The sequence below is a fragment of the Triturus cristatus genome, chromosome 12, assembly GCF_964204655.1.
Source record: "Triturus cristatus chromosome 12, aTriCri1.1, whole genome shotgun sequence".
Taxonomy (NCBI): Eukaryota; Metazoa; Chordata; class Amphibia; order Caudata; family Salamandridae; genus Triturus; species Triturus cristatus.
In genome coordinates this window covers 616,112,799-616,138,169 of record NC_140595.1, presented here as the reverse complement: position 1 = coordinate 616,138,169, position 25,371 = coordinate 616,112,799, and the positions used below count along the sequence as shown (strand labels likewise).

Sequence of the window (25,371 nt, the reverse complement as noted above, 5' to 3'; positions counted from 1 at the left end):
ACTGCGCAGGTCTGTAGCAAAAATGATTCCAGTAGTGCTAAACCTGCCGTGACAGTGGTGATGGTATCTGGGCCTTCTACAGATTCCTCTCAGACTGCATAGGAGACTATAGGCAAGCTTAATCTGCTGCACAAACTTAAGAGGGAAATTCAACACCCAAACTTAGCATCACTAAAGTCAGACAGTTTAGACTTCTAAACCTATCACCAGGTTTTAAAGGATGCAAAACATACATCCACAAGAATCTGCTGATCCAAGAAATGGAAAAGATTCTGCCTATGAAGCCAGATAAATAGATATGATCCTGTATCTTGTCAGGAGGGCATTATAATACGTTGTCTGCTACGCTCTCAATCCAAACTACAATTGTCATCTATAAAAGGTAATTTGGCAGCCATTACAGTCTGTAGGAAATCTCCAAACCCTAATATCCTTTTTTTAAAAAAATTGTTTCCACCAATCAGAAGACTATCTCCAGCTCGGGAACTAAATATTGTTCGAACAACCCTAATAGGCCCTCCCTTTAATCTGATTCCCAAGGATATATTGCAGCATCTTTCCTAGAAAACAACCTTTTTAGTTGCATTCAGATCTGCTCAAAAGGTGAGCGAAATTGAGGCATTTCCGTCTGCAGAGACTCATACTGTTTTCCTCTATAGTAGGGTGGTTATGAGAACACATCCTTTTTTTCCTTCTAAAGTTCGAATCTGATTTCATATCCATTGTGAATAAATGCACTTATTTTCATGGCATAGAAATGTACAAATTGCAGACATCTGCAAAGCAGCAACCTGGAAATCAGTGTATATATTCATAAGACACTACTCAGACACTCAAGCCGATGCAAGAATAGGCCAGGAAACATTGAGAAAACCTTTTAAGTAGAATATCCGCTTTTCACTAAGAGTAGGCAGTGGCCCACATTTTATTCTATTTCCTTCTCCACAACATTTGCTTTCCGTGGGCTTAAATAGCTTGCAACCCTGTTCTAACATTTTTCACTTTTAGTGAATATCCTGCAAATTTGAAGAAAGGTTTACCTGCCTGTCATGGTAGTTTGATCTGGACTGAGTATGATTTAAAATTCCAGTAGATTCCAATTCTGAAACATTCTGAAACATCATAATCAAAGGGGTAATTGTGACTTTACCTTTGAGAAATAAGAAATATGGTAGATGCAGAAGGTTGTTTATCCGCTTTTGTATTTGAAAGAGGAAAGCTTACCACCTTTATTGAGATGATTCCAATGTGTATCTTTTCCAGCCCCTGTAGTTTTTTTCTCTGACTTACACTGCACTTTTCTTAGTAGGGCCGTCGTATAAACATCCAGGTCTGTCTTTATGTGCTGTTAATTTGTAGGGTTACTTGCGTAGGCAACTGTTTGGCTGCATGATTGAACCCAAGCGCACAACTTCCTGTCATAGGGCTCCTAGTATGCATTGATCTATGAAGGGCCCTTTCAGTAGTGTATGCACCTGTACACATGACTGCCTATTTGCAAAGGGTGAGTGGCCAGGTGTGCCAGTAAACAGTATTGTTCGTACTTAGAGGTGCCAATGGGCAGACCATTGAACATGGATGGTCAGCTCAAAGGACAGCTTGTGTGCAGGGATAGATAATGAAGGGTGTGAGTAAAGAAAAAACGGCTCGACTATGTAAGCATAGAAATGACAGAAATAAGGTATGTAAAGAGAAGACCGGCTGTAAATGAAGATGAGCAGAAAGCATGACAAAGCGATTCTGGGATTGTAGGGAACAAGAAGAGACAGAGTGGACCAAGCTAGCCTGGGAATGTATAAACGAGACTCCATACTGACTGGCAAATGTAAACAACAGCATGCTTCCTTATGTACACCGCAAGATCGTTCTAATGCACGTGTAAAGGTATTACTGTTTCCCTAACCTAGCTAAGAGACAAAACACAACAATGTTGAGGTAGTTAGAGAAAATATTTCCTTGTCAAACTACACTCTTAAAAATGATTCCACTGACATCATAATACGGCCGATATTAGTTTAAGCCATTCATAACCGTGTCTAGTAATTCACTATGAAGTTTATATCAGTTAATTTTGAAAAAATAAACAATTCAAATCCAATTTGTTTGAGCTCGTAGCTGTACAAAAATAAATATTACGTTTAAAAAATAGCAGCTTCAGTTATACAGTGTTTAAAATATGATTCTTTTTTATTGACGAGCGGAATCCTTACAATATATCTTGTTAATTTGTATAAACAATTCATACCATGTAACTAATGTATTAATACGTTAATAGATTAATCAAGGAGCTGTTCCACTCCATTGTAAGTGATTTTCAGAAATGCTTGAGTGAAACATACAATGATGGACTCCATGTAGTTATTTGAGAAGACAGTTCGAATTTTTGCAACTCATGTAAGAGAGGGAGTTATAGCGAGAACCCTAACGCAATATCCACTATTTAGGCATTTTTATACTCCTTATTTACACCCCTATTAAATCCATATGTATTACCAGACAAATAATGTTATTTGTGAACCGGAGTGTGACCTTTAACTGTTGCCTATAAAAGAATGTTTGAAAATTCAGAACTATTGCTGTTTTTTTAAAATTTTGTTTATTGTAAAGTTGACTTAAATTTACCAAAAATGCTCAATTTGAAGGAGAAATGAAAATCAGCTTGCCCAAAATCTTCGAAAGAATGATTAGAGTGATTGCAGTTAGTCAAATGTAGCGCTCTTCTTTATGGGCAGGACATACTTGCAGATGGCCAAGTATATGGCATTCTGCTAATTGTTAAGATTGTCTTTTAAATAGTGATTTAGTTAATAAACATGCTGGGTACGCATTCAGTATTGGGTGGATGAACTTGAGTGTAATCCGCTGAACACCTTATTTACGTTTGCACTAGACCATATCTACTTGTTCTCATAAAAACAACGAACCCAGAGGCAGCTGCTGCATCAATGCAATATGTATTACCTCTCCAAGGTACAGTCTTCCCTACACTTTCTTGAACAATGCCCTTTTCGCTGAGTGGGTGGAACGTTGTACATAATGATTACGCCATGGTGCCCTTATGCAGGTGCAAAAATGAAACCTGCCACAATAGACTCTTTCCCTTTGAGTCGTCTGTCCCCTATATTTCATCTTTTTTCCCTTTTAGAGTTGATGTTTTTAGGTTTCACCGCCTCCTTTTAATTTTTACAGGCTGTTTACAATTTGCTGTACATACTCCGCTTTTCACCAAAGAATAATGTTTTTTTTCTTTTTACCTCGTGCCATACACAATGAAACCAACCTTTCATAGGTTGCACCTTTATGCCTTTTACTGATGTAACCAAAGTTGCTGCTTTTTGGTCATCCGTGACTCCCTGGCTGCCGTCAAAACCCCACACTGTACAGGTTGTGGTTTAGGTAAATCTCAAGGACCTCCGGTAGTACGTTACCATCTGGTCATGCTTCTCATAAGAGATAATCTGGTCCCAGTGGTGTCTGTTGGAGGTGCAGTATTGAAAGCTCCAACATTGTTTTTGTTTGCATACTCCACCTAGAGGCAACTGATGACATCTAGGAGGTTATGCTCACTTCGATGAGTGCAATTATCATCGACCCTAGGGCATTTTCTCACTTGAAAGTGATACATTAGCAGTTGGAAAGATTGGGGCACAGGTTTGTTAGCGCTGGTGGGGCAAAGAGAGGGAGGCTGTTGCAATTTACACTTCACAGGATGGTGACTAATTAAACCCTGGAGTCCTTCAAGACCCTGAGAGCAGGCCTGTAATTAAATTCATTGAGTCATGACAGGCGATTATTCACTAACTAAAATTATCTTTCAAAACACCATCTGCAAGAAGGACCGTGTAGGAGTGTGTGCCGGGGACTTGATGGTGCTGAGGTAATTTGTGATGATTGTGATTTACTTTCTTTATGCAGATGATAGTTGTTGAGGAGTGCTGGGTGGCACAGACTCTCATTGTGTATTGAGTTGTGTTCTTCAAGATATAGGACGTAGAAATGAGTTTCAACTGTGTAGAAGCTGCCTGTACTAGGGAAAGGTTGCAGAATATTTCTCTTGACACTAGGGGTGGAATGGCAACTTACTACTGCAAGAGCCTGCCACTTCAACCACGTATTGTAGCTTTACAGTTCTGAACCCGGTGCCTGCAGGCTGCAGTACTACGTCCTACTTATGCAGTTTTTTTAGTAATACTGGCGCATCAGTTGCAGCATAGTTAAACTTAAGTTTAACTTTGGTAGGGAATTGAAAACAATGTTTTGCCTTTTTTGATTGTAGTTCACAAGCTTTCAAATAACATCCTGGAGATTACGTTTGCATGCTAGTGTTAGTGAACCTTGCATGCTAGTGTTAGTGAACATTGAAGAAGGACTTCTTAGTTCGAGCACGTTTTCTGAAGACAAGGAAAGTGTATTTGTTTTTACCTGACTTCCTTAACAATAAAAAGTAAGTAGCTTAAAATTCGGCAAATAAAATGTAATCGAAATGTCCCATACACCCAGAACTATATGACGTATTTACACATATTACTGTATGGATTTAAATCCGATTATAGCTTTTTAGAGCTATTCAACATTTTTGGAACAGTTTTTTCGAGGTAGTACTTTCGTGTTGGAATTCTAGTGCCATGTTGATGTTTTGGAGATTTTAGTACATTCTGTTTACATTTGAATGAAACATTAATGGCCCAACTGGTTCTATACCACTATTCTACCCCCACAATGACAGAGGTAAGCTAGCTCACAACACAACTGTACACATCTTTCTCCAGCTTTTTGCCAGTCTGTCTGTGATATATTTTGTGCAAATTTACTTCACAATTATACCTGCTTAATTTTTCCACTGCCTCCATGCATGATCCTTTCTTCTTGCATTTGTTTTTTTTATATAATTATATCAAGCTGGTTTATTTTTATTATTTTAACGACCCACATGTGAGAAAGTGCCCTAATCTGCATGGATGCCCCCACTGAATTGCTGATGTACTTTGACTGAGGGTGCCCTGTTCTCCTGCTAATCAGGTACCCAGGGCCTATGTTCTTTCCCTAAAACTGCATTGAAGCCTAAACCCAATTTGCATCTCTGGCCACAGGTCAGCCCCTGGTAAATGATACCACAGGTATCCAGGACATTGTGACCAGAGAAGGCCTCTAAGGGCTGCAGCACTTATTGTGCCACCCTTAGAGGTCCTGTACCCTGACACTCCCACACTGCCTTTGCAGGCTGCATGTCTTGGTGCAGAACAAAGTAAAGAGTCGACATGGCACACATCCCTGTGTGCCATGCCTACAACCCACTGCCAGTTGACTGGGGGTGAGTGTTTGATTTGTTCAAACGCTCCGTCCATAATCCCCTTTGGTATCGCTTTGTTCGCCCTAAGTTGGCAGGGTATGCCCAGACGTGGGTCCCTTGCTCACTTTGCCACTGGATTCAAGATAGCCTGGCTGATGAGGGTTATGAACCCGAAACCGGTCCCAGGATGCTTGTTTCCGGTCCAGGGAAGACATGGCTTGGTAGTTCGGGCTGGACTGTTCCCATGAGGCACAGGGTCAGACTGATTTGCATATGGCCATGTCTGAACTGGGGTGGTGGAGTGAGCTAAAGAATGATGATGGATTAAACCCAGATCATTTGACTGGGGGTGAGTGATTGATTTGTTCAAATGATCCGTCCATCATCCCCTTTGGTATTGCTTTGTACAACCCACTGCCCTGGCATAGACCAGCCACCCCTCTAGCTGGGTGCACTATACCAGTGGCAAGGTTACAGGTGCATGAGCCCTGTACCCCTACAGTGTCTAAGTCCATTCTTAGACATTGTAAGTGCAGTGCTGCCATTAAGAGTATATGGTGCTGGGAGTTTGTCATTACAAACTCCACAGCACCATAATGGCTACACTGAAAACTGAGAAGTTTGGTATCAAACATCTCAGCATATTAAACCCACACTGATGCCAGTGTGGGATTTAATGAAAAATGCACACAGAGGGCATCTTAGAGATGCCCCCTGAAAACTAACCTACCACTAGTGTCCAGGCTGAGTGGCTGCTTTCAGCTGCCACCACTAGACATGTTTCTGGACCCCTGGGTCGAGAGCTTGCTGCTCTCTGGGGCCTGAAACAATGCACATCCTTGGACGAGGTGCCAAGCCTCCTCCCCCAGGATGGGCAGGGTTCACGAAGGGGAAGCTTCAAAGGCTTGCCGCCTTTGTGAGCTTCCCCAGGCCACTTGTTGCTCTCAGCAACTGGTCCCCACTGGTTCTGATCCCCACTTTGGGCGGGAGAACCTGCAGGAAAAACAAGTGATGAAGAGAGGTGTGCCCACCTCTGCCAACTCCACCCCTCAGGTGGGGGAGGCCAGGTGAAGCACAACTCTCAGTCCACGCCATCTTGAAGATGGGTGGACTCAGCCAACCAGGGACAGGCTCATGCCCCCTAGGGTGGCATAATAGGGGGTGTACCCACCCCAGGGAAGGGACCCATTGTGCCTGCCTTTTACCTACCTGTAACACCCCTAAATCTGGTATTTAGGTTCACCCCTAAACCTTGCTTCCTCAGAGAAGAACCTGCAAAAAGAAAGAAGGACCGAACAGCCGTGCAGCAGCTAACAAGAGGAAGGCGCCCACTGACTTGGCCCCAGCCCTCCCGGCCTGTCTCCCCCTCGAACTGTGGAAAACGTGTAATATTTTACGTGGCATAAGCTGCAGCCATTTTGGCTGTGGTGTCCATTTCCTTTCCTTCATAATTCTCCCGTCCTCTGTTGATCGTCTTTTTCTGCCTGTGCTATCTATTTTAGTTGACGTCCTGACTCAGCTAAAAGCAATGTACATGCTGAGAGTTTGTAGCTGCCAGTACACCTGTTAACTGTCTTTCATTTCTGCTGCCATAAGCACTCCTGCTCCCCCTCCCACTTTGCTGACCAAGTGGTTATTTACTTGCCCTTTTCTTTGTTGAAAACTATTTCAAAAACGTGTCCTTCCTATTTCTCTTCCCATGCTTACACTGCAGAACAACTGTATAAAAGCCCTGTGTTCTGTGACTTCAGAGTACTACCTCCTCCAGCACTTGAGAGTGCTGTATGGACGTGGTCCCACTCATGAGTGATTAATAAACTTGTTATTTATTCCTACTCCAGTGCTGATCTCTACTTTGTTAGTTTTTTAACCCGTGGACAAAAGAGTGACCCTGCACCAGTGCGGAAGGGAAGGAAGTGGTGTGGCGCCACGGCCAGGGTGACTGACTCTGGAATCTGGGGCTCACTTTCGATTCCCGGTGGCAGGTCAGCCCAGCACCATGTGACTCTGGGCAATAGATTGCTTAATCTTCCCGATGGCCCCCAGCGCCGGGATGCCTTCGGGTAGCGGTTCGCGCTTTACAAATACTGGATTTAAAAATTTTTTTTTTAGAACCTGCTCCTTTGAAATCCCGGTGTGTCCTGCAGCCAGCAACCTCGAAAACCCCGAAGAACCTGCCTGCCTTCAACTCCAAAGACTTTGTCTCCCGTGAACACCGGATTTGTTCATCTACAGCCTTTGACCTTGGCCGTAAACCGCAAATCTAAACCACTCTGCACCTGCCGTCCACGGCCCGAGCTCGAGTGGGCAAACACCACGAGGAAGTCACCCTGGCGATCCAGACCCGAGATCAAGCCTCCAGCTGACGCCTGCAGTCTAAATCCAGAAGGCCCCCCTAACCGCGACCAGGGGCTGGTTAGAAGATTCGACACCAAAGGGCACCCCTGCACCAGACGCCCCACTGCCTTGTGTGCCCAAACCGACGGTGCCTAACCAACCCCTAACTTCCCAACTTACCTCTCGAAGTGGTGGTCGCCATATTCCACAAATCCACCCTCCGCCTGAGCACACCCCCGGACGAGCACATAGACCAGATGGAACACCTTCACTTCAAGATACTGGCCAGCCCCACCGCCACCCTCCGAGAAACCCTCATCTGTCGCCAACTCCATCACTGACCTCTCCCCGCAGGCCATTGCATCCACCAACTACACCCTGCTGGGAGACCTCAACTTCCACCTCGGCAACCAACTGGACCCCAACACCGCATCACTCCTGGACAACCTCCACAACATTGGACTTCGCCAGATCGTGACCGAGCCCACGCACTCAGCAGGACACACCCTCGACCCCCTCTTCACTACAGAAAACTCCATCACCTTCAGCTACACCGCTGAACTCCCATGGACCAACCATTGTTGCGTGCACTCCACCTTCAGAACACCCACCATCCACAGACACCAGCACCTGCTCCCACGAAGAATCAGCATTTACTACTGTAAAGTATTTATTGCTTACCTGTGCCAGGCTTGCTTGGTTCTAGAAATACAAAAACTAAAAGAATATTTGTATACAAAAACAATTGGTCTGAAGTTCTGTCTTTGAATGTGTGAATTCATTTGCTGACTGAGTGTGTACAACAACTGCTTAACTCTGTCCTCTGATACTGCCTTACTGCTCGACCACACTACCACAAATAGAGAGTAAGGTTCTATCTAACTTTACCTCTGCCTACCTTTGGGGTTCCACTGGACTCTGTGCACACTATACCTCACTTAGTATATACAGAGCCAGCTTCCTACACCACATATACCTAGTTATTTTGGGGTTAATAGATGACTTTGTAAATGCTAACTGGGCATAAAAGAACAAAGAAAACAATTTACATTCTTTTTAAAATCGTTACCGAACAATAATTAAATCCTAACTTAAGAAAATATTCAGCCTGCTACAAGGGACATAGATATTACAGATCTTGCCTCTGAAATCATTAAAAAGTGTAAAGCACAAATTAAATTTCACTTATCAGATTCCCAAGTACTCTGATTTAACAGCTTTCCTTGCAGGGCGCTGTTGATGCAGATCATGTGTAGCAGTCTAACTCCTTGATTACTGATACATCAGCCACATCCCTATCAGTGTATTGTGCTCTTTATTCTACTGTACCTTTTGAGTAATAAATAATGTTCTGGTTCCCTGTTTTTGTCTTTTGATGAGAGCTTGTTGGCAGACCCACTTTTCAACAAATGTATTTCACATGAGGCAAACTACAAGTTTTTTGATGTAGCTTTCTAAAATTCTGATGCTTTCTCCTGTCACTTCCTCTTTCCTCTAACTTTTCTCCACGAAGAAGAGAAGAAACGTCGGGAACGTGAAGACCAGATGTACCGTGAACGCCTACGTACTCTCTTTATCATTGCTGTGGTGATGAGCTTGCTGAACTCCCTGAGTACAAGCGGTGGGAATATTTCCTGGAGTGACTTTGTGAATGAGATGCTGGCTAAAGGAGAGGTACAGCGTGTGCAGGTCGTCCCAGAAAGTGATATTGTAGAAATCTATCTGCACCCTGGCGCTGTTGTTTTCGGCAGACCTGTAAGTATCTTCAACTGTTAATGTAAATTATTTGGCCATATGGGAACAATTTTATTTGGTTTATACACTTAGGGGTTCTGAATTGTACAATTTATGGAACAGCACTGATGCAAGTGGAAGAGGGAACATGCAAAAAGCATACAGTTCATGATCATTGAGCCTTAAACCTAACCAACTTGATGCAATGTGGTCCCCATCCTACATAGTTACTGGGGCATAGGATTTCACAAGTAATTCATGACACTCCTTGACATCTTGCTGTTACTAAAATGAGACTGAGGATGTGTGGATTAGCATAGGTTGCACAACAGTGTAAAGTCTGACTTGGCTTAAAGATGTGTCTTCCTGGTGTAATCTTGTGCGGTACATTATAGTGTCCTTGATTGGCCTCATAGTGGAAGTTTTTCAGAATGGAAGTTTTTTGTATAATAGAGACCAGACGTCACTCTACCCTGTGGCATCTGCTTTTTATAGGGGAGGATGTAGTATATGTAAAATGAACCCTGCAGTGTTTCTGGAGGGCTAGAGCATGGATAGGCACAATTGTTGAAAGCATTTTGGATGACTTGAGTCCTTCTGAGTGTTGAATGTAGAAGTAGAAGCAGGTAGAAGACCTCTGCCTGATTCACATTATGATAATTTTGCCATCACCAGGAAGATTTTGGTTTTATGGGATTATTCTCCTTTACTTAGATTGTGTTGGAGAAAGTCACTATTTCAGTTACAAAGTGACTTACTGGTGGGTCACAGTAGTGTCCAAACCAGAAAAATGCATCCTTCGCATTCTGTTAAATATGTGTTGTTATCCATAAGAATTTTGCAAATAATATAAGTAGATAAGATACCAGCCTGTTGCATGTAGGCTCTTACAGTACACATGCTTGTGAGTCAAAAAATGACAAAACACAATGACTAGAACATTGTTTTTTTTGTTTGAAAGGTGAAGTTGTTATCTGTGCCTGTGTAAAGTCATGCACTTCTATTAACAGATGCTGAGGTCTTAAATGGTGTAGAACAGTGAAGATGCTTCTTTGGAGTAGTGGATGAGTTTTATCAAATTGTGTGCACGTCATTCATGACCCTGATGCCTCTGTAATGGAAAATTGATCATTGGTTTGAAAATGAAACTATTTTAATTTAGAGCTTGGAATCGTCAGTGAAAGGGAATGTCTTCTGAAAGGAAGATGCACAGTAATTTTGGTCACTGAAGACATTGGTATTTAGGAAGCCAATGATCTGTGTGTCCAGTCACTGTACACTTATAAAGCACTGGCTGTAGAAGAATATGAAGACAAGTAATACAAAACCTTTCTTGAGCAGTGAAGACTGGGGGGGAATAATAGTAACGACTGCAAGGAAGCGTCAATGTGTTCTAGATGGATAATCGACCTTGGGAATTGTGGAATGGTAAAGCAAAATCTGCTTTCTGTTTTTTAAAATTGGGAAACCCTAGTCTTCTCTAAGAAGCTAGAGCTGAGAAGACCCTAAATACATTTTCCTTAATTGAAGAAGCTAGCAGTGAGAAGGGAAACAACTCTGGGAAAAATCTGTATTATCTTGAAGGCACTCTGTACTCCTTTGTCCTGATCTCCATCCTTCACAGCTGGTTTGGAATTGCCTTTGTTTCAAGCAGGACTCTAATCTGCTTCCCTAAAATGAGATGCTGTCCCTTTGCATTTTGTGTCTTACAACGCACGCTTCCTCTCCTTGTGTCCTGGCCTTTAACCCCTAACCTTGTGTCCCTTTTGGTTCAAGTCCAGTTCTCCAGAATCGGGTCTGTGATAGATTCAGAGACACAAGTTATTTCTCATCAGTCTTGTAATTCTCCATAATCACTGTTTAATGCACATACATTTCACTCAAATAACATTGAAACAGCCATATAATAGTTGTAGCCTACCCACCTCATTAGGTGAGCCTCAATTCGGCCATCTACTTTCTTTTATTTTTACTAATGTTTAGTCGCTAGTCAATCATGAATCTATGACAGATCTATTGGTGGAGAAAAATAAATGTGTCCTAGGATTCTCTCAGATATCCATACAAAGTAGAAAATATCATGCAATTAATATATGCAAGTGTGGCATCTCAGGAACAATTATATACAATATTTTAAAATAAAGTAATATGCTTAAAAAATGTCAATTTTTCTAGTTTTTAAAACATGTAATTAGTTAAAGTTTCAGAAAAATACATTGGGCTGAAAATGTCAATGTATTAAACCATGCCAATACAAAACACTAAAGGGAAAAGGTGGCCTCTGTTAAGGTGAGCACTAATGTTGCTAAAATGAAACTGCTTGATAAGATTCCCGAAGCTGCTAGCCTTCTAATTGTGCAGCAGCACTTATTGGGGAAATACAATGGAAGGATCACTGCTCTTCAGTAATTTCCTCGCATGGCCCCGAAATGGGGAGGCAGAATGGGAAGTTTATGGGTTCAGAGAGAATACCCATGACAGATAACCAGGACTGCAATTCTCGGCCATGGGCTTCTCTCTTACATCCTTAAAGAGTAGTCTAGAGTAGCAAGCTAAATAACATCCCCAGAGGATAGACCAAAGGCATAGGTGGAAGGAAGCTAATTACTAAACAGATAGATTATGCAGCAAAGCCTGACTCACAAGTGTATCAATTCTGTAGTTGTAATTAATCCATTAGTTCTCAGCAAACTGTATTAGCTGATCTCCAGGTTGCTGCTCTGTAGTTTTCCAGAATAGGAACTTTAATAATTAAAGCAGCAATTGGAGCTTTCCCACACATAGAATGTCCCTTGGCTTTGCTCACTAATGATGTGTTAGCTTTCCAATAACATGAGACCACCCATCCAATTGGGTGTATATGTGTTTACTATGTAACCATGCCAGCGTGTTGTTGATATATTATTTAGATCTGATATTTGTCCATTGGCCATGAACGGTGGTTCATATGATACTGTATCATTTTATACTCATGTTCACAAACAACAAAATCTTTAATAAACGGATCAAACAAAAAAATTAGACCACCCATCTAACTATGGTTTGCTTAAGGGATAAAATGCCCAATTAGAAACAGCTCCATAAATGTTTAATACATGCTTCATATTTAATTAATAACTTGCCTGTCACTACAGTTCTCCAGCACTGGTATCTTTTATAGATTCACTTAGGGCCCACTCTTATCCACTTTTAACAGATGTTTTGATGGCACTTCAAAAATATGAAGCCTTCTCTCTGCTGGGGCAGTCAAGCTTCATCTCCCTTCAACTCACTGACTGGAGTTTGGAATACATAGGGAGATGGATTGGCTACACAAAATATACACATTATTAACTGGGGGGTTTTGAGCTCTGCTAAGTAAACATTGTTTACTGAGGATTCTCAATCTGACAATGAGGAATAATCTAGGCATGTGCATACATGGAAGATACCCATGCTGAATAACTTTAATTTCAGGTGAATAACTTTTTGTTTTTGAGGCTTTCATCCTCCTTCAACTGCTTTATGCATGGGGCCATCTCTTTTTGGAAAATCACTTTTACCCTGAAATATGCCTCATTCTAAAATCAGTTTTAAAAGGTCTGCATTTCAAATATCGGGTCGCTAAGGAGTTGACATTTACTGTGATGAGAAACCTCTCAAGCTGATCTGCAGTTCTGATTTTTCAATATCGGCTTATGAGGTTTGGGAAAATTGCAATGATTTGAAAGTGATGGCTTCACATTCGGACATCATCATCTTCACTCTTTTCTTAAGAGTAGTTACTAATTTTATCCATCTTTCAAAGTCTAACTTGTTGCAAAACGAATGGAGTTTTCTCGTAAGATAATACTTGATTTCCGAGTCACTCCTTATGTATGACAGTAAACCAAACACAGTCCTTGCTACAATCTACTAAAAAGGCAGCATACATTTTTTATGGGGGTGCAGTTTTCTAGTCAGTTTCATACATGCAACATACATCCCTTATTGGGGGATCAATGCATCCTTTGGTAAGTAGTGGTCTGAAATCACTCAGAATCCGTGACCAGGGTTGTAGTGCAGATGGTCTGTCATTTCTGGAAAGGGACAAGAAGCTCTTTCTGCTGGTTACACTGACATCGAAGACTTGTGCTTCTTACAGTCATTTAGTTGTCGTTGCCTGCTTTAAATTGGAGTTCTACTTCATCTTGACGTCATTGGGACTAAACCTGGGCACCCAAATGTTTTAGGCGGTTTGGTGCACTTGGGAATTGTGAGGAATACGACAACCCGGGAGACCGAGGTGGTGTTTTTAACGGTTTTATTGTTCTATGCAGTCTTTTACGAATGGGGGTGGGCCTGTAATAAGGCAGGGGGGCCTCTGCGGTCCTTTCCCTGGGTTCTCTCCTTCCCGCCGTGGTCCTTCCTCTCCGGGCTCCGGCACTGTAGGGGTCGTGTTGAGCTTCTTCCCCAGGGGCTCAAGCGCTCAAAGAAAGGAGAAAAAAGCCCTGAGTAACTGGTATTTAGGCTTGGTTTGTTCAGGAAAGGGGGTGAGGGAACACTCGGTGCACGTTCGGTCAGGCCATGTGTGAAGTGGTGCTCGGGAAGGGGTGTGAATGGGATTTAACACCAACACGCTAGCTTCTAGTGCCCGGTTGTCCCTTTAGTCAGTGTCTCCCTTTCTACCTCCCCAGCCCGAGAGACGCTCTCGTACCTTGGAGAGCCACGCTCCTCCGGGAACGTGGCTGGGCGGCTCACGGGGTCGGTGGCCTCCTGGCTCTCGTAGCTTGGGCACTGCTTCCTCTCCAGCCGTCGTCCTCCGCTCCTCCGTTGCTCGACGGCAGTCCCACGCCTCGTCCTTACTCCTCCCGATGTTGACCTTCTCTCTCTCGCCTTCCGCTCCTCCGCTTGCCAAAAACACTCTCTCGCTCCGCTGCTCGTATACCTCCTTCCTCTCTCCGGTGTCCGCGCACACTGGAGGTTGGAGCTCTCTCTCTATATCCGCCCGGCCTTCTTCGTCGTCACTGTTGGGGGCGGAGCTATCGTCGAATCCCTTCCAGTTAAAGGTACAGAGGCCGGGTTCTTCGTTCGCGACGGGTGGCTGTGCTCCTGTAGGGAACCACTCGTTCTGCTGAGGAAAAGAAAGAGGGGAAAGGTTGTCGGTCCCAGTCTTGGCCTTTACGACAGGCTCTTCAGTCCGCATCCACCTGTGACAGGAATATAAAACCTTGACATGTATTTTTTTTATTTCAGGCTGCTATAGCTCCATTCACAATAACAGATTGTTGCCTTGAAGAATGCTTAAGGGGGTGTCAATTAAAAATTTCACAGCCTGTAATCTGCTCAAGACGTGGGTCCTCCACATCAACCTTCTAGAACTCATGGTTTCATCCTCTGACTCCTTTCTTTCACTCCTTCAGGAACAGACAACATTTGTGAAGTGTTCTACCTGAACAAGCATGGAGGGGCTGAGTTTGATAGCTTATGACCCAACGTGGAGACTTGGCTGTCTAGAATACATTCTTTTGGTTAGGTCCCACATAGAGAGAAAAAGTGTAGAAGCAAATGCTTTGGTAGACTGTAAAACGCTTACCATGAGTGACAACTAAATCAGAAGGTGACACGCAAGGGGGCATGGGATGTTTAGAGATGCTATCCGAGTGAGAACTGAAAGGTCCCATAAGCTCTCACACATCCAACCGTTTTAAGTGATGCTCCTCACATGCCCTCTGTCCTACCAACATGAATTCTGAATAATAAGTTATTCAGCATATTTTTGGCTTGGGAGCTGAAAATGCATGTTCTGCATCGGCATAAGCCACTTTCTACACCTGAGCCTGAGGGAAGGCATGCAATGGGCCCTCTTTTTAAGGTTGGATGGATGTCAAACGTTTCTACTCCAATTGGAAATCAAGTCATTTGTAGCTCCTATTAAAACCAAGTAAATATTTGACCCCTTAGCATATGTCGTAGCATGTGTCAAGTAATGACTATCATGCTATGACACATGATATTACATGAATAGCTTAAAAGACCTATATGTTCCTGTTTGGTGTTTGCTGGATGTTGACAGTGCATGCTGCCTGCCTCTCTCACTTCTCAGATAAGACCAAGCTCAAAATGGTTAGCCTTAAGGGGCCTGCGTCTGACAGTAGAACTTGGCTGCAGACTAGAAGTATCAGTCATATCAGCCTTGGCTTGCTAAAATGATCAATACACTGTGAAGCTCATCGAAAGCGGAACGGCTCAAATGCTACAGGACATTCACTGAATCACTTACGTGAAGGTGAGTAACTGGATTAGTGACCCAGTCTAGTGAGGTTATAGCTAGAACTGGAAAGTCCATGTAGTTGCAGTAGGATTGAATAAACTGTAGCTATCTTCAGTTAGTGAACAGAACAGAACAGTGTTGGGACCCTGCTCAGTAAACAGTCCCCTTGTTTCCCTAAATGCCAGGACCCGAAGGAGAAGGTGATAACGTTTTGGAAAGAAACATTTTGTATGTATGTACGTGGCATTTAAATAACACAAATCTAACGAAAAAGGGAAGGGAACACTGTACAGAGTTGAAGACAAATTTAAAATCAGAGAGTGGTTCTAAGTGGAGGTACTATTATGAATGAGTATCTTTACAAGGGGCTCCATTTTGAGGAGAAAATGAAAGACAAAACGGACTCTCCCAACCATTGAACTGGAATAGGTTTCAGTTACCAGAAATGTATTTTATTTAACTGTCAGGCGGGTATCCGTCTCTACATCTACAAATTAGCTAATTTGCAAAGTGTATGTCTTTAGTTTAAAAAAAAGAATACGGTCCACAGTCTTTCCACCTTCTGGTATTCTGTCTGATCCTCTCTCTTGGTGATCCAGGAAAGGTCACGGTCCCCTTTTCCCAGTGCTGGCCTCCAGGGGATCATTCCCAAGCCAGCCCGTTAGAAGAGAACAAAAACACAGTTCTTAGAATGTTAGGGCTGAACTCTCACCACCCCCACCCATCTAAATGACATTGCTGTATCCCTCAAAGTGAAAGCCCTAGCCCACTCACTGTGTGTTAATCTGCTGGGTTTGTACAAGGAGACCTAGTGCCACATCCTCTTGCATGTCGCGCTCCACCGTAAGCCCACTTTTCTTGAGGCCTTTCAGTGCCCCACTTCGAAGCCCCCCACCGTTCTTTGATTACTCAACTTAAGCCATGGTTCGCTGCATAAATTGTGGCTGAGGGAGACCCAATGTCTCTCTCCTGCAGAACACTGATCTGGGGCTTTTGTGCGGACTCTGGAAATGATTCCTCCTCCTTGTCCTGGCTTCCGTGCTCTGTTCCCGACTCCTCCACTTTCAGGCCTCTTGCGTTGCCCATTGATCCTCCCTCTGAATCTTCTGTGTCCTTCCTCGGAACGTATCCTTCTGCCGGTCTGTCATCTGTTTTTATGAAGTCCACTAACTCTTGTCGCTCTGTGTCATTTCTGCTTCCTATTGTACCCCATGATTAAGCTACTTCAGGCCATCTGGTCTCCTTCCTCTTTCAACTGGCCTGTCCTCTCTCTTTTATATTCCACCACACCAGCAAATGGCCGATCAGGATATCTGTCACACGGATACCTTGATAGGAAAATCACATTGGTTTGTGACTTTCCTTCATGATGTACAATCTCTAAAATGAGAAGAGTTAAAGAGACATAAAATGTAATATTCTTGCATTCGTATTTCTTGTCAACCACATAGAAGGTGAACTATTTACAATGTAATTTTGTGTCCTAACTGGTAATATTGTAAAGATTTGATCGCCCATTGTATTGCCAAACATTATTTCTCAGTAGTAGAATAGTGTTGTTCCTTCACTTGATAGTAAATTCGGACTAATGTATAGTACGGACTGTGATATTTCTATGGTCATGTGCTGCAACAAAGCCACCCTATCCTTTTATCTGATGCATCTGTTTGTAAAAAAAAAAAGTAATAATACATATTCCCAAAACTTGGACAGTTTATCACAGACTTTTTCCACAACTTTTGCTTCAATTCCTGAAGACTTTTCCAAAAGCTTGCATCCATTTTGTTTCTTTATTGGGTTCCCGTTTGCTGAAGAGGTTAGTTAGTGGTCCCACTACTTCTGCAAAGCTTGGGATGAACCTGCAATAGTATCCCACATCATTTTGAAGTTTCCTTGCAGAATTTATTGAATGTCTTGTACCATGCCTATTTATGATGGATTTCACCTCTACTAGTATGTAGCCTTAGTTTTTCACTTCCTGTCTTCCTAACTTACTCTTACTAGGATTAGCTCACAACCCTGTTTGATCTATGCCGGTTGGACCTGCTTTTTGGAAAATGGCAGGTTTGACCTCCAATTCAAGACATGTATGATAATTTGTACTTTATGAAAATTAGAAGTGTTTCGGGGTCTCTGGTATGGTTATGAATTCAGTGAAGATATGTATGATGCAGAACTGGGATTGCAATTAAGTAACATTTCCTTCTGGCCCTCACAGGCCCAAACATGCGATGTCTTTGTCTGCCCAAACAGAAAAAGGCCTTGTCTGTTTCTGCCCAGGTTGTGTGTCATCCTACTAAGTTGACTGAAGTAGTGGGAGGAGAAAAGAATTGTCAGGTTGAAACTAGTGATGCCACCTCCTGTTGAGATGGATTCTGCAGTATTTTGATGGCCTGCTTAAATCTTCTCCATGGCTATCCACAATCCAGTTCCTTATTTTTGGTCGTTGCCTCTGTTATGGACACATCCTATGAGCTTCATGGCTGCGAAGAGCATTGTCTTGCTAACTTGGAAGAGGTCCTGCCATTTTTCCCCAAAGGTCATTACATCATATTTCTTAAAGTGCATAAGGTGAAGCTTGTCCTTCACACTGAAAGTCTTACTATAATACAGTATTATTTGAAACAAGAATGAATCCTTCTCATATTCTAATCTAGATGACCAGTTTTGTTGGTTGAATAAATACTTTATAATCTAGATGTCTTTAAAGATTTGAACGTTTTACCTTGTATGTAGAAAAAATATTTTTGTCAAAAATGTGGACCACTTATCGCATATGGTGGCCCATACAACAAATTACATAAATCTACTACTGCCAGGTGGAAGGTTTTTTGCACTTTTAAATCCTACAAAATTAAAGAGTTTAATCTTCCCTTAAACTTTCCACTAAAGCTAAGGCACCATCTATAGCTTTTCAGAGTCACACTTCCCTTGTTGACATTAGTAGCATAGTCATTTTAGCCTTCTCTCATACATTGTCGGCAAACATTTTTTAAATCAGGGTGCCTGATGTATGTAGACTAGGGCCAGGACTGTAACAGATTTTTAGGATAACCATATAACATAACTTTACGTGCATTGAATTTAAATTGAACTCATTAACATAGTCTGTGATTCTGACCTTCCTGCACCACTGCTGGACTCCTCTGCCCTAGAGATATACTTTCAAAAGATCTGCACTGCTTCAGTTCTAGTTATACAGTTGACAAATATTTGTAATTCATCAAATCAAATTCCCAGGCAGTTGGGAGGGAGACCAGGATGAAAAAGAGGAAAAACCTGCTTTCCTATGAATTCAAACGTTCCTAGTGTGTTCTTTTCTTCTTCTAAAGCACTCCCAGCACCATCCCCTTAGTAAATACATGCCTTACAGTACAGCGCTAAGAGTTGCAAAATCGCTGTAGAGATCATTTTTGCCTCTCTTGGAAACCTTGCTCTCTTTTGAGCATTGAAGGCCCTTTGACATGAAGCTGCAATATCTGCGTACATGGAAGCATCTGCCTCCAGAGAAGCAAGAGATCTCTAGCAGGGACCTCCAGAAACTATCCTTATAGGTGTTAGATCACTGGTTTTGTGGTATAGGTGATACCTCATAGACTAAACAGTCATATGTTTTAATTTTACTGGTTGCTCCGGCCTGTTTAGAAATGGAATGACAGTGCCTTCTATTGTACAGATGTGCAGACACTGAAATGTGATAGGGGAATATGCTTTTTGTCGTGGAGCACAGAAAACACTAGGGGTTAGGTAAATGTAAGTGAGCTGTGAGACAATCTGTCTGCCTAGATTTTGACATCATTTGGTCTGCTTATTGTTCATAGCGTCTAGCTCTGATGTACAGAATGCAGGTAGCTAACATTGACAAGTTTGAAGAAAAACTTCGAGCTGCAGAGGAAGAATTGAAGATCGATTTGAAGGATCGGATCCCAGTCTCATACAAACGCACAGGTTTCTTTGGAAAGTAAGTTATCTCTTTATATATTTTGATCGATCCTTTTAACTGTAGATGCCTCACCTTTTGAATTTTCCCAGGTGCCAGACTAGACGTGGATCTTTTCCAGCAATTGCTCCAGCACACCGAAAGGTGGCGCCATCGGATCTGTAGCTGCATCGCACCACCTCCAGATGTAATGGCATGTGCTGTTTATATGCACCACCCCTGCGCTCTGACATCAGGTCTTTTATTTCTGTGCTTTTGATGCTGATCCAGCGCTCCTCTCCTAGTTTTTTCCCTGTTTTTTACCACGTATAAAATCATCATCCTCATTACAGTGCTAGGCAAAATGAGTCCCCCCCCCCCCCACTTCCCCGACAATCACAGAATTTGTACTGTGAATCACAGATCTGCAAAATATCTCCCTTTTGGTGTTTATAGTTTAAGCATAACATTAAGTCCTGTGATAAGTGCACTCTAATGCTCTCGAAGGCCTTCAGGAAGCCAGAGGTGAACCTTTACGTTGCTGAGCACAAGAAATTGAGCCGATCGTGCTTGAAACTGCCACTCACTTCTATTCCATGTCGTGGGGCAACTCCCGCTACATGTCCTAGTCCTGCTCCTAGTACCTGTCGTATAAGTCAAAGGCGAAGTCTAAAGAGAAGCCCTGCAATAAACACAAGAAGTCCAAGTGGAACTCTTCTTGGTCCTGTCTCTCCTGTTGTGGGGGAAAAGGTGCACATGCAACCCTTGAAGGACCTGACTTGCCCCCTTGTGCGACTTAATCTATGCCGAGGCTAGTCCTGCCATTCCCCTAGTTCCCTGGGACGCTTTTGGCCCTGCAGCAAGTAGAGGCCTTCAAGAAGGCAATGCTGCTACTTTTCCAGGCAAAGGCAAAGGCATTTCCCTCTGGAGCGTCTTTAGGCCCCATAGCTCTACAGAGGCATTGGATTTCCGCCATCGGGGCCTGTCCTGGCGCTGACTGAGTCCATCAATGGCCCATTCTTGCAAACCTGCGCCTTAGGCTACTCTGGTTACCTCCGCTCCTGTTCTGGCCTTGGCTCTGGGATCGTAAGCTAAAGTTGGCCGTGCTCAGCCTATGACCTGTTATGAGGTAACCAAGGCGCTGGCCGTGACTTAGGAAGCGTCCTTGGCAGTTCCACTTCCTCAGGGCCAGTCCCACCAAAGATTAGACTCTGTTTGGATCAGATTCAGATGCTGTCCCGAGCCTAAAAAATATTCCACATGATGATGATGATGGCCACAAGGAGGCTTATAATTTACTTCCACCTTGTTATGCTGATCTTGGCCTATATTTTGATTTAGAGAAAGCCTAGACCCTATATAAAGAAAGAATTGAAATGCCCCACCTGAGCCCCTCACGAAGGATACTTCATCTTTTGCAGTGGTAGTGTGCACACAGTAAAAATCTAAGGTAAACCTGTTGATTGAGATGTTGTGTGCTGAGTAAGCCACTACAGAGCCCTATTACAGCTTTAACAGAGACATTGATGGTGACCTGTTGCAAGCCATGCTCTGCTCTTCCAGTAAGTCGCCTTGTGAATAGGCTTCATATATCTACCCTTGGAGATCCGGCCTTTCTACCAAGAGCTTAATGGTTCATGCTTCCACCAGCAAGGCCAACCTGGATGCATTCCCCACTGCTGTGCCTGATAGGGAATTGAAGCACATACACAGTTTCAAGAAGAGGATGTTCTCATCTGCCAGTCTGGCTTTGAGGCCAATGAATGCTGTCTTCTGGTGTGCTGAGGGCATGTCCTTGGGGTATGGCCAGTAGGATCTTGCCTTCTGTTCCAGAGAATTTAAAAAAAAGCTTTTTCTTAGACAATTCAAAATAGCCCGGAGGCAGCTAAGTAAGGGCTAAAAGCTGGTCTTGATACTATAGACTGTGTAGGTCACTCGAAGGTTGTGTAGGTCATGCGAAGGGTTTCAGTGTGATAATCGGGCATTGTGGCTAAATGCATGTCGCAGGCTTTTCTGGGGACATGCATGTGTACCTATTGCAGATGCCATTTGATGGCTCCAGGAGAAAATCTGATTCTGTGCTAGAGAACTTCTAACACAGCTGGTCTACCGTCTGCTCCTTTGGCTTGCTATCTCCAGCACCATCAATTCCACTAATAAAACCGACCATTCAGAGGATACACTTGGCTCTCGTCTTTTGCCAAAGGCAACCCCATAGCTCCTGCAGTAGCCTATACAGCATTTTTGTGACTCTAGAAGACGTGATGGCAGAGGCCATAGTCACCAACGAAGACAGCAGACCTCTTCTTTTCCTTCAGCCAAGCCACTTTGATTCCCCCCTTCCATTGTCATGCACAGCCAGTAGCTCGGTTCTGAAATATGTAAAGTAAGAGATTCTCGGGTAATCAAAACAGAGTTTGACCATGTTTTCCCATTGCTTATCTGGTCAGAGTTCTATTTACCATCAGGTTTTTGCCACTGTAAATTTTGGATTTGCCAGAAACATATTGCAATAGATGCTTTGCTTTGATTCCAGTCATAGACCTTTGCTATGGAACTTACAGAAGCAAATACTCTTTCTTTTACATAAGGAAAAATGTTTGAAAGTGCAAAAGAAGGACTGCAAATCTGCTTTTGATAGTGGAAGGTGACAAGTGGTTGGGGAACATACAGAGATCTCAAGTTGTTGAGTAGCTTATGAAGACCTGGCTTTATTCTTTACATTTTTGTACATGTTACTTTGTTTTAATGTTAGAACCTCAGAACAGTAAGTCGCGGAATGCAAAAATTACATCAGGGCTGGGTGAATCACTCATGCCTTAAACCTAGTAAACTGAATTCTCTTCCAGGGGATGCTCCTCAATAGTCATAAGCACTGAATTATCTCCGCCCACGTGAGGGAACCCGGAGCATATACAAAAAAAATACGTATATATGTGTATGTTTTAGAAAAGAAGTACAAAGTACTAAATAAAGACACACATATACATGTATAACATAAAAATATGCAGCCCCATACATATCCAATAGGCTAAGAAGCCAAAGTTGCAAGTATTTCTCTAGTATGAAAATAATACATATACATATAATGTAAGAGAAGGACATGCACAGTAATAGTATTCCGCAGTAACCTTTTATTTTCATAAAAGAAAACCGGTAATGGCAGGCAATTAGCCTAAAAAAGGCTGCATAGATAAATAACATCCTTGTACAGAAAAGAAAACTTGCACCTCGCCTTTAAGGCCTCAGTGACCCTGAGCATCTTGCCTTTAAGGCCTCCAGGAGCCCCCTGCTCCCATCATGCACCACAGGTGACAGTTAGGTCAGTTCTTTTTTCCGGCTCCTTCTGTGAGGAACCTGGAGCTTGAGCTTAACAGATTTTGACTTTTTCCAGTCAGAATTTAATTTCTAACAACTTTATTTGACATTTCTTGTTACTGGTTGTATTTACCAGTCTTTTTCTGACAATTTGGTCAGATTTTTGAGTCAGATGTGCCACGTTTATTTTATAAATGTCATTCCTGTAGGAAGAAGATGGCCAAATCTGATCCTCATTCAGTCTGCATCGTGTGTCTACCTTCTTCTCACGACACAGAGACCTGCTACCACTGTCTTCAACTTTCCAGAAGAACTTTGAAAGACAGAGAAAAGATCAGAATTCTCGGTTTAATGCAGAGAGAGGAAAACACCATAAAAGCGGCCCAGAAAGTCAGCATACCTCTAGAGAGCCCTCCTCTCAGAAAAAATGGCGAAGATCTACATCGCCAGACGCTAGAAGTAAGAAAAAACATGACTGCTCGTCGTCGACGTCGAGACCAACGACGCAAGTGAGATCGACGTCTAAGAACAGATCACCGTCGAGAAGTAAGTCGATGTCGAGACATGCTTCGGGCTCGAAGTATGATAGACCTCAGTCGGCGTCGAAACGCTCGTCGACATCAAGTCAGAGGTCGATGTCGAGATCTCCGCCTCCTTCTCAAAGGTTGGCGTCGAGACACTCCAGATCACCCTCTTGGACCCATAAGCGGGCTACGTCGAGGGCACAATCGCCGCCGAAGAAGTCGACGTCGTAGATGCCACACGTACACCGGCGGTCGACGTCGAAGAGACCAGCGTCGAGAGCTTCCTCTCATAGGTCTCCACCTTCAAGAGAGTCGCCGCCACGGTCGACGTCGATGGTGGCTAGACCGAGGTCGCGATCACGGCGCTCGACGTCGAGGGAAGCTTCTTCCTCGCCTGGTATCACTATTATACAGGTTACACCGGAGGGCTCTCCGACTAACAGGAACAAGTCTCCTACTATCAACATGTCACCAAGATGGCTGGAGGACATTAGGCACTGGGAAATCCAACCCAGGCCTTCTAAGAGACCTCCTCCCACGGAATCCTCACGACCTTCTGCTCGTAGGTCCCAGAGGCGATCCAGATCTCCTTTAAGACGGCGTTCACGCGCAAGGTCCCGCCGCTTGCAGACACCAAGGAGAAGACGGAGGTCCCCAACAACGACCCTATCAACAAGGTCTTCGTATAGCGACTACTCTCCTACTATCTCATCCACGCCACCATCCAGGGTTTCCCCAGTTGATGATATTGGGACATTCAACGAGGTACTCTGTAGAGGTGCCAGCAAGCTGAATATAAGCATGACTGTCCCTCAGGTGTCCCCTTCTATCATATTTGAAACTCTGCACCATCGAGCTTCGGCAAGGCCTCTTCTTCCTTTAGTGCCAGGATTGTTAGAGCCTGCGATGAAACTTTTTTGACACCTGCCACAGTGGGCTCGGGTCCCGCAAGCATTTCAGGAAAGTATAAGGCCGCAGACCAAGATCCTTTGTTTCTTCTGTCTGACCCGCCACCAGACTCCCTTATAGTTGCCGCTGCCAGGAAGACTCATTCCAACACTTCCATCTCTTCTGCTCCTCCAGAGAAGGACAGTAAGAATATGGACTCTTTGGGATGGAGAATGTGCAGTACTTCTGGATCTGTTATGAGGGTAGCTAGTGCAACCAGTCTACTGGGACGATATGACCGGTCTCTATGTGACTCTCTAACAAGATTTACAGAAAAACTACCCAAAGACGACCAACGGGATTTCCAAGAGATTTTACAGGAAGGCGGGATGGTAGCAAATCAAATCATTAGTGCAACAGCCAATTCTTCAGACTTGGTAGCCCATGGATACGCACATGGTATTTGCTCCAGACGATCAGCATGGCTTCGGCTCACGGGTCTCAAGCCCGATGCGCAAAGAAAAATAGTCAATCTGCCCTTCAATGGCTCGCCGTTGTTCGGTTCACATGCGGATGACGAAATGGCAAAAATGAAAACTGAGTTGGATACCCTCAAGGTTCTAGGCCTAGAAAAGAAGAAGGAATTCCGTTGACGGTTCCGTTCTTATGACAAACGCCCTTTCCAGCAGCGGGTTCATCCCCCTAACTGGACCTCGCAGACCCAAGGCCAGACGCAACAAAGGTCTCAATATCAACAACGTAGACCGGGACGAGGTAGAGGTGCAAACAAACAGTCAACAGCAACAAAGCAGCCACAAAAGCATTGAGGTATGTCTTCCTCCAAAGCTGTTGTCCACTCCGGTGGGAGGAAGTGATTCGTTACATCTGGAGGAGTGGAAACATATATAACAAAAGACAAATGGGTCATCAATATTGTGCAAAATGGTTATCTTCTCAGGTTCAGAACCTCCATCAATACCTCCGAGAGGGAGATCTCGCCACGACCATCGATTGTTGCAAGCGGAGGTAAGCACCCTATAAAGGAAAGGAGCTATAGAAAAAGTTCCCGTTCCTCAAAGGACTCAAGGCGTCTACTTCCTCGTGCAGAAAAGAGGTCCCACCACAGAAT

At 43.5% G+C, this 25,371-nt stretch overlaps 1 protein-coding gene across 2 annotated transcripts in view; it reads left to right on the top strand.

The window, feature by feature from the left end:
- Positions 1–25,371, top strand: part of SPG7 (SPG7 matrix AAA peptidase subunit, paraplegin) — a 359,427-nt gene that overhangs the window by 35,365 nt on the left and 298,691 nt on the right. Inside the window, exons 4-5 of one of the 2 annotated variants that reach the window (XM_085639919.1) lie at positions 9,141–9,382; positions 19,415–19,554. In XM_085639919.1, the coding sequence (XP_085496045.1) occupies positions 9,141–9,382; positions 19,415–19,554 (382 nt within the window). The remainder of the gene's footprint in view (positions 1–9,140; positions 9,383–19,414; positions 19,555–25,371) is intronic. The other variant, XM_085639920.1, reaches the window with a different exon arrangement.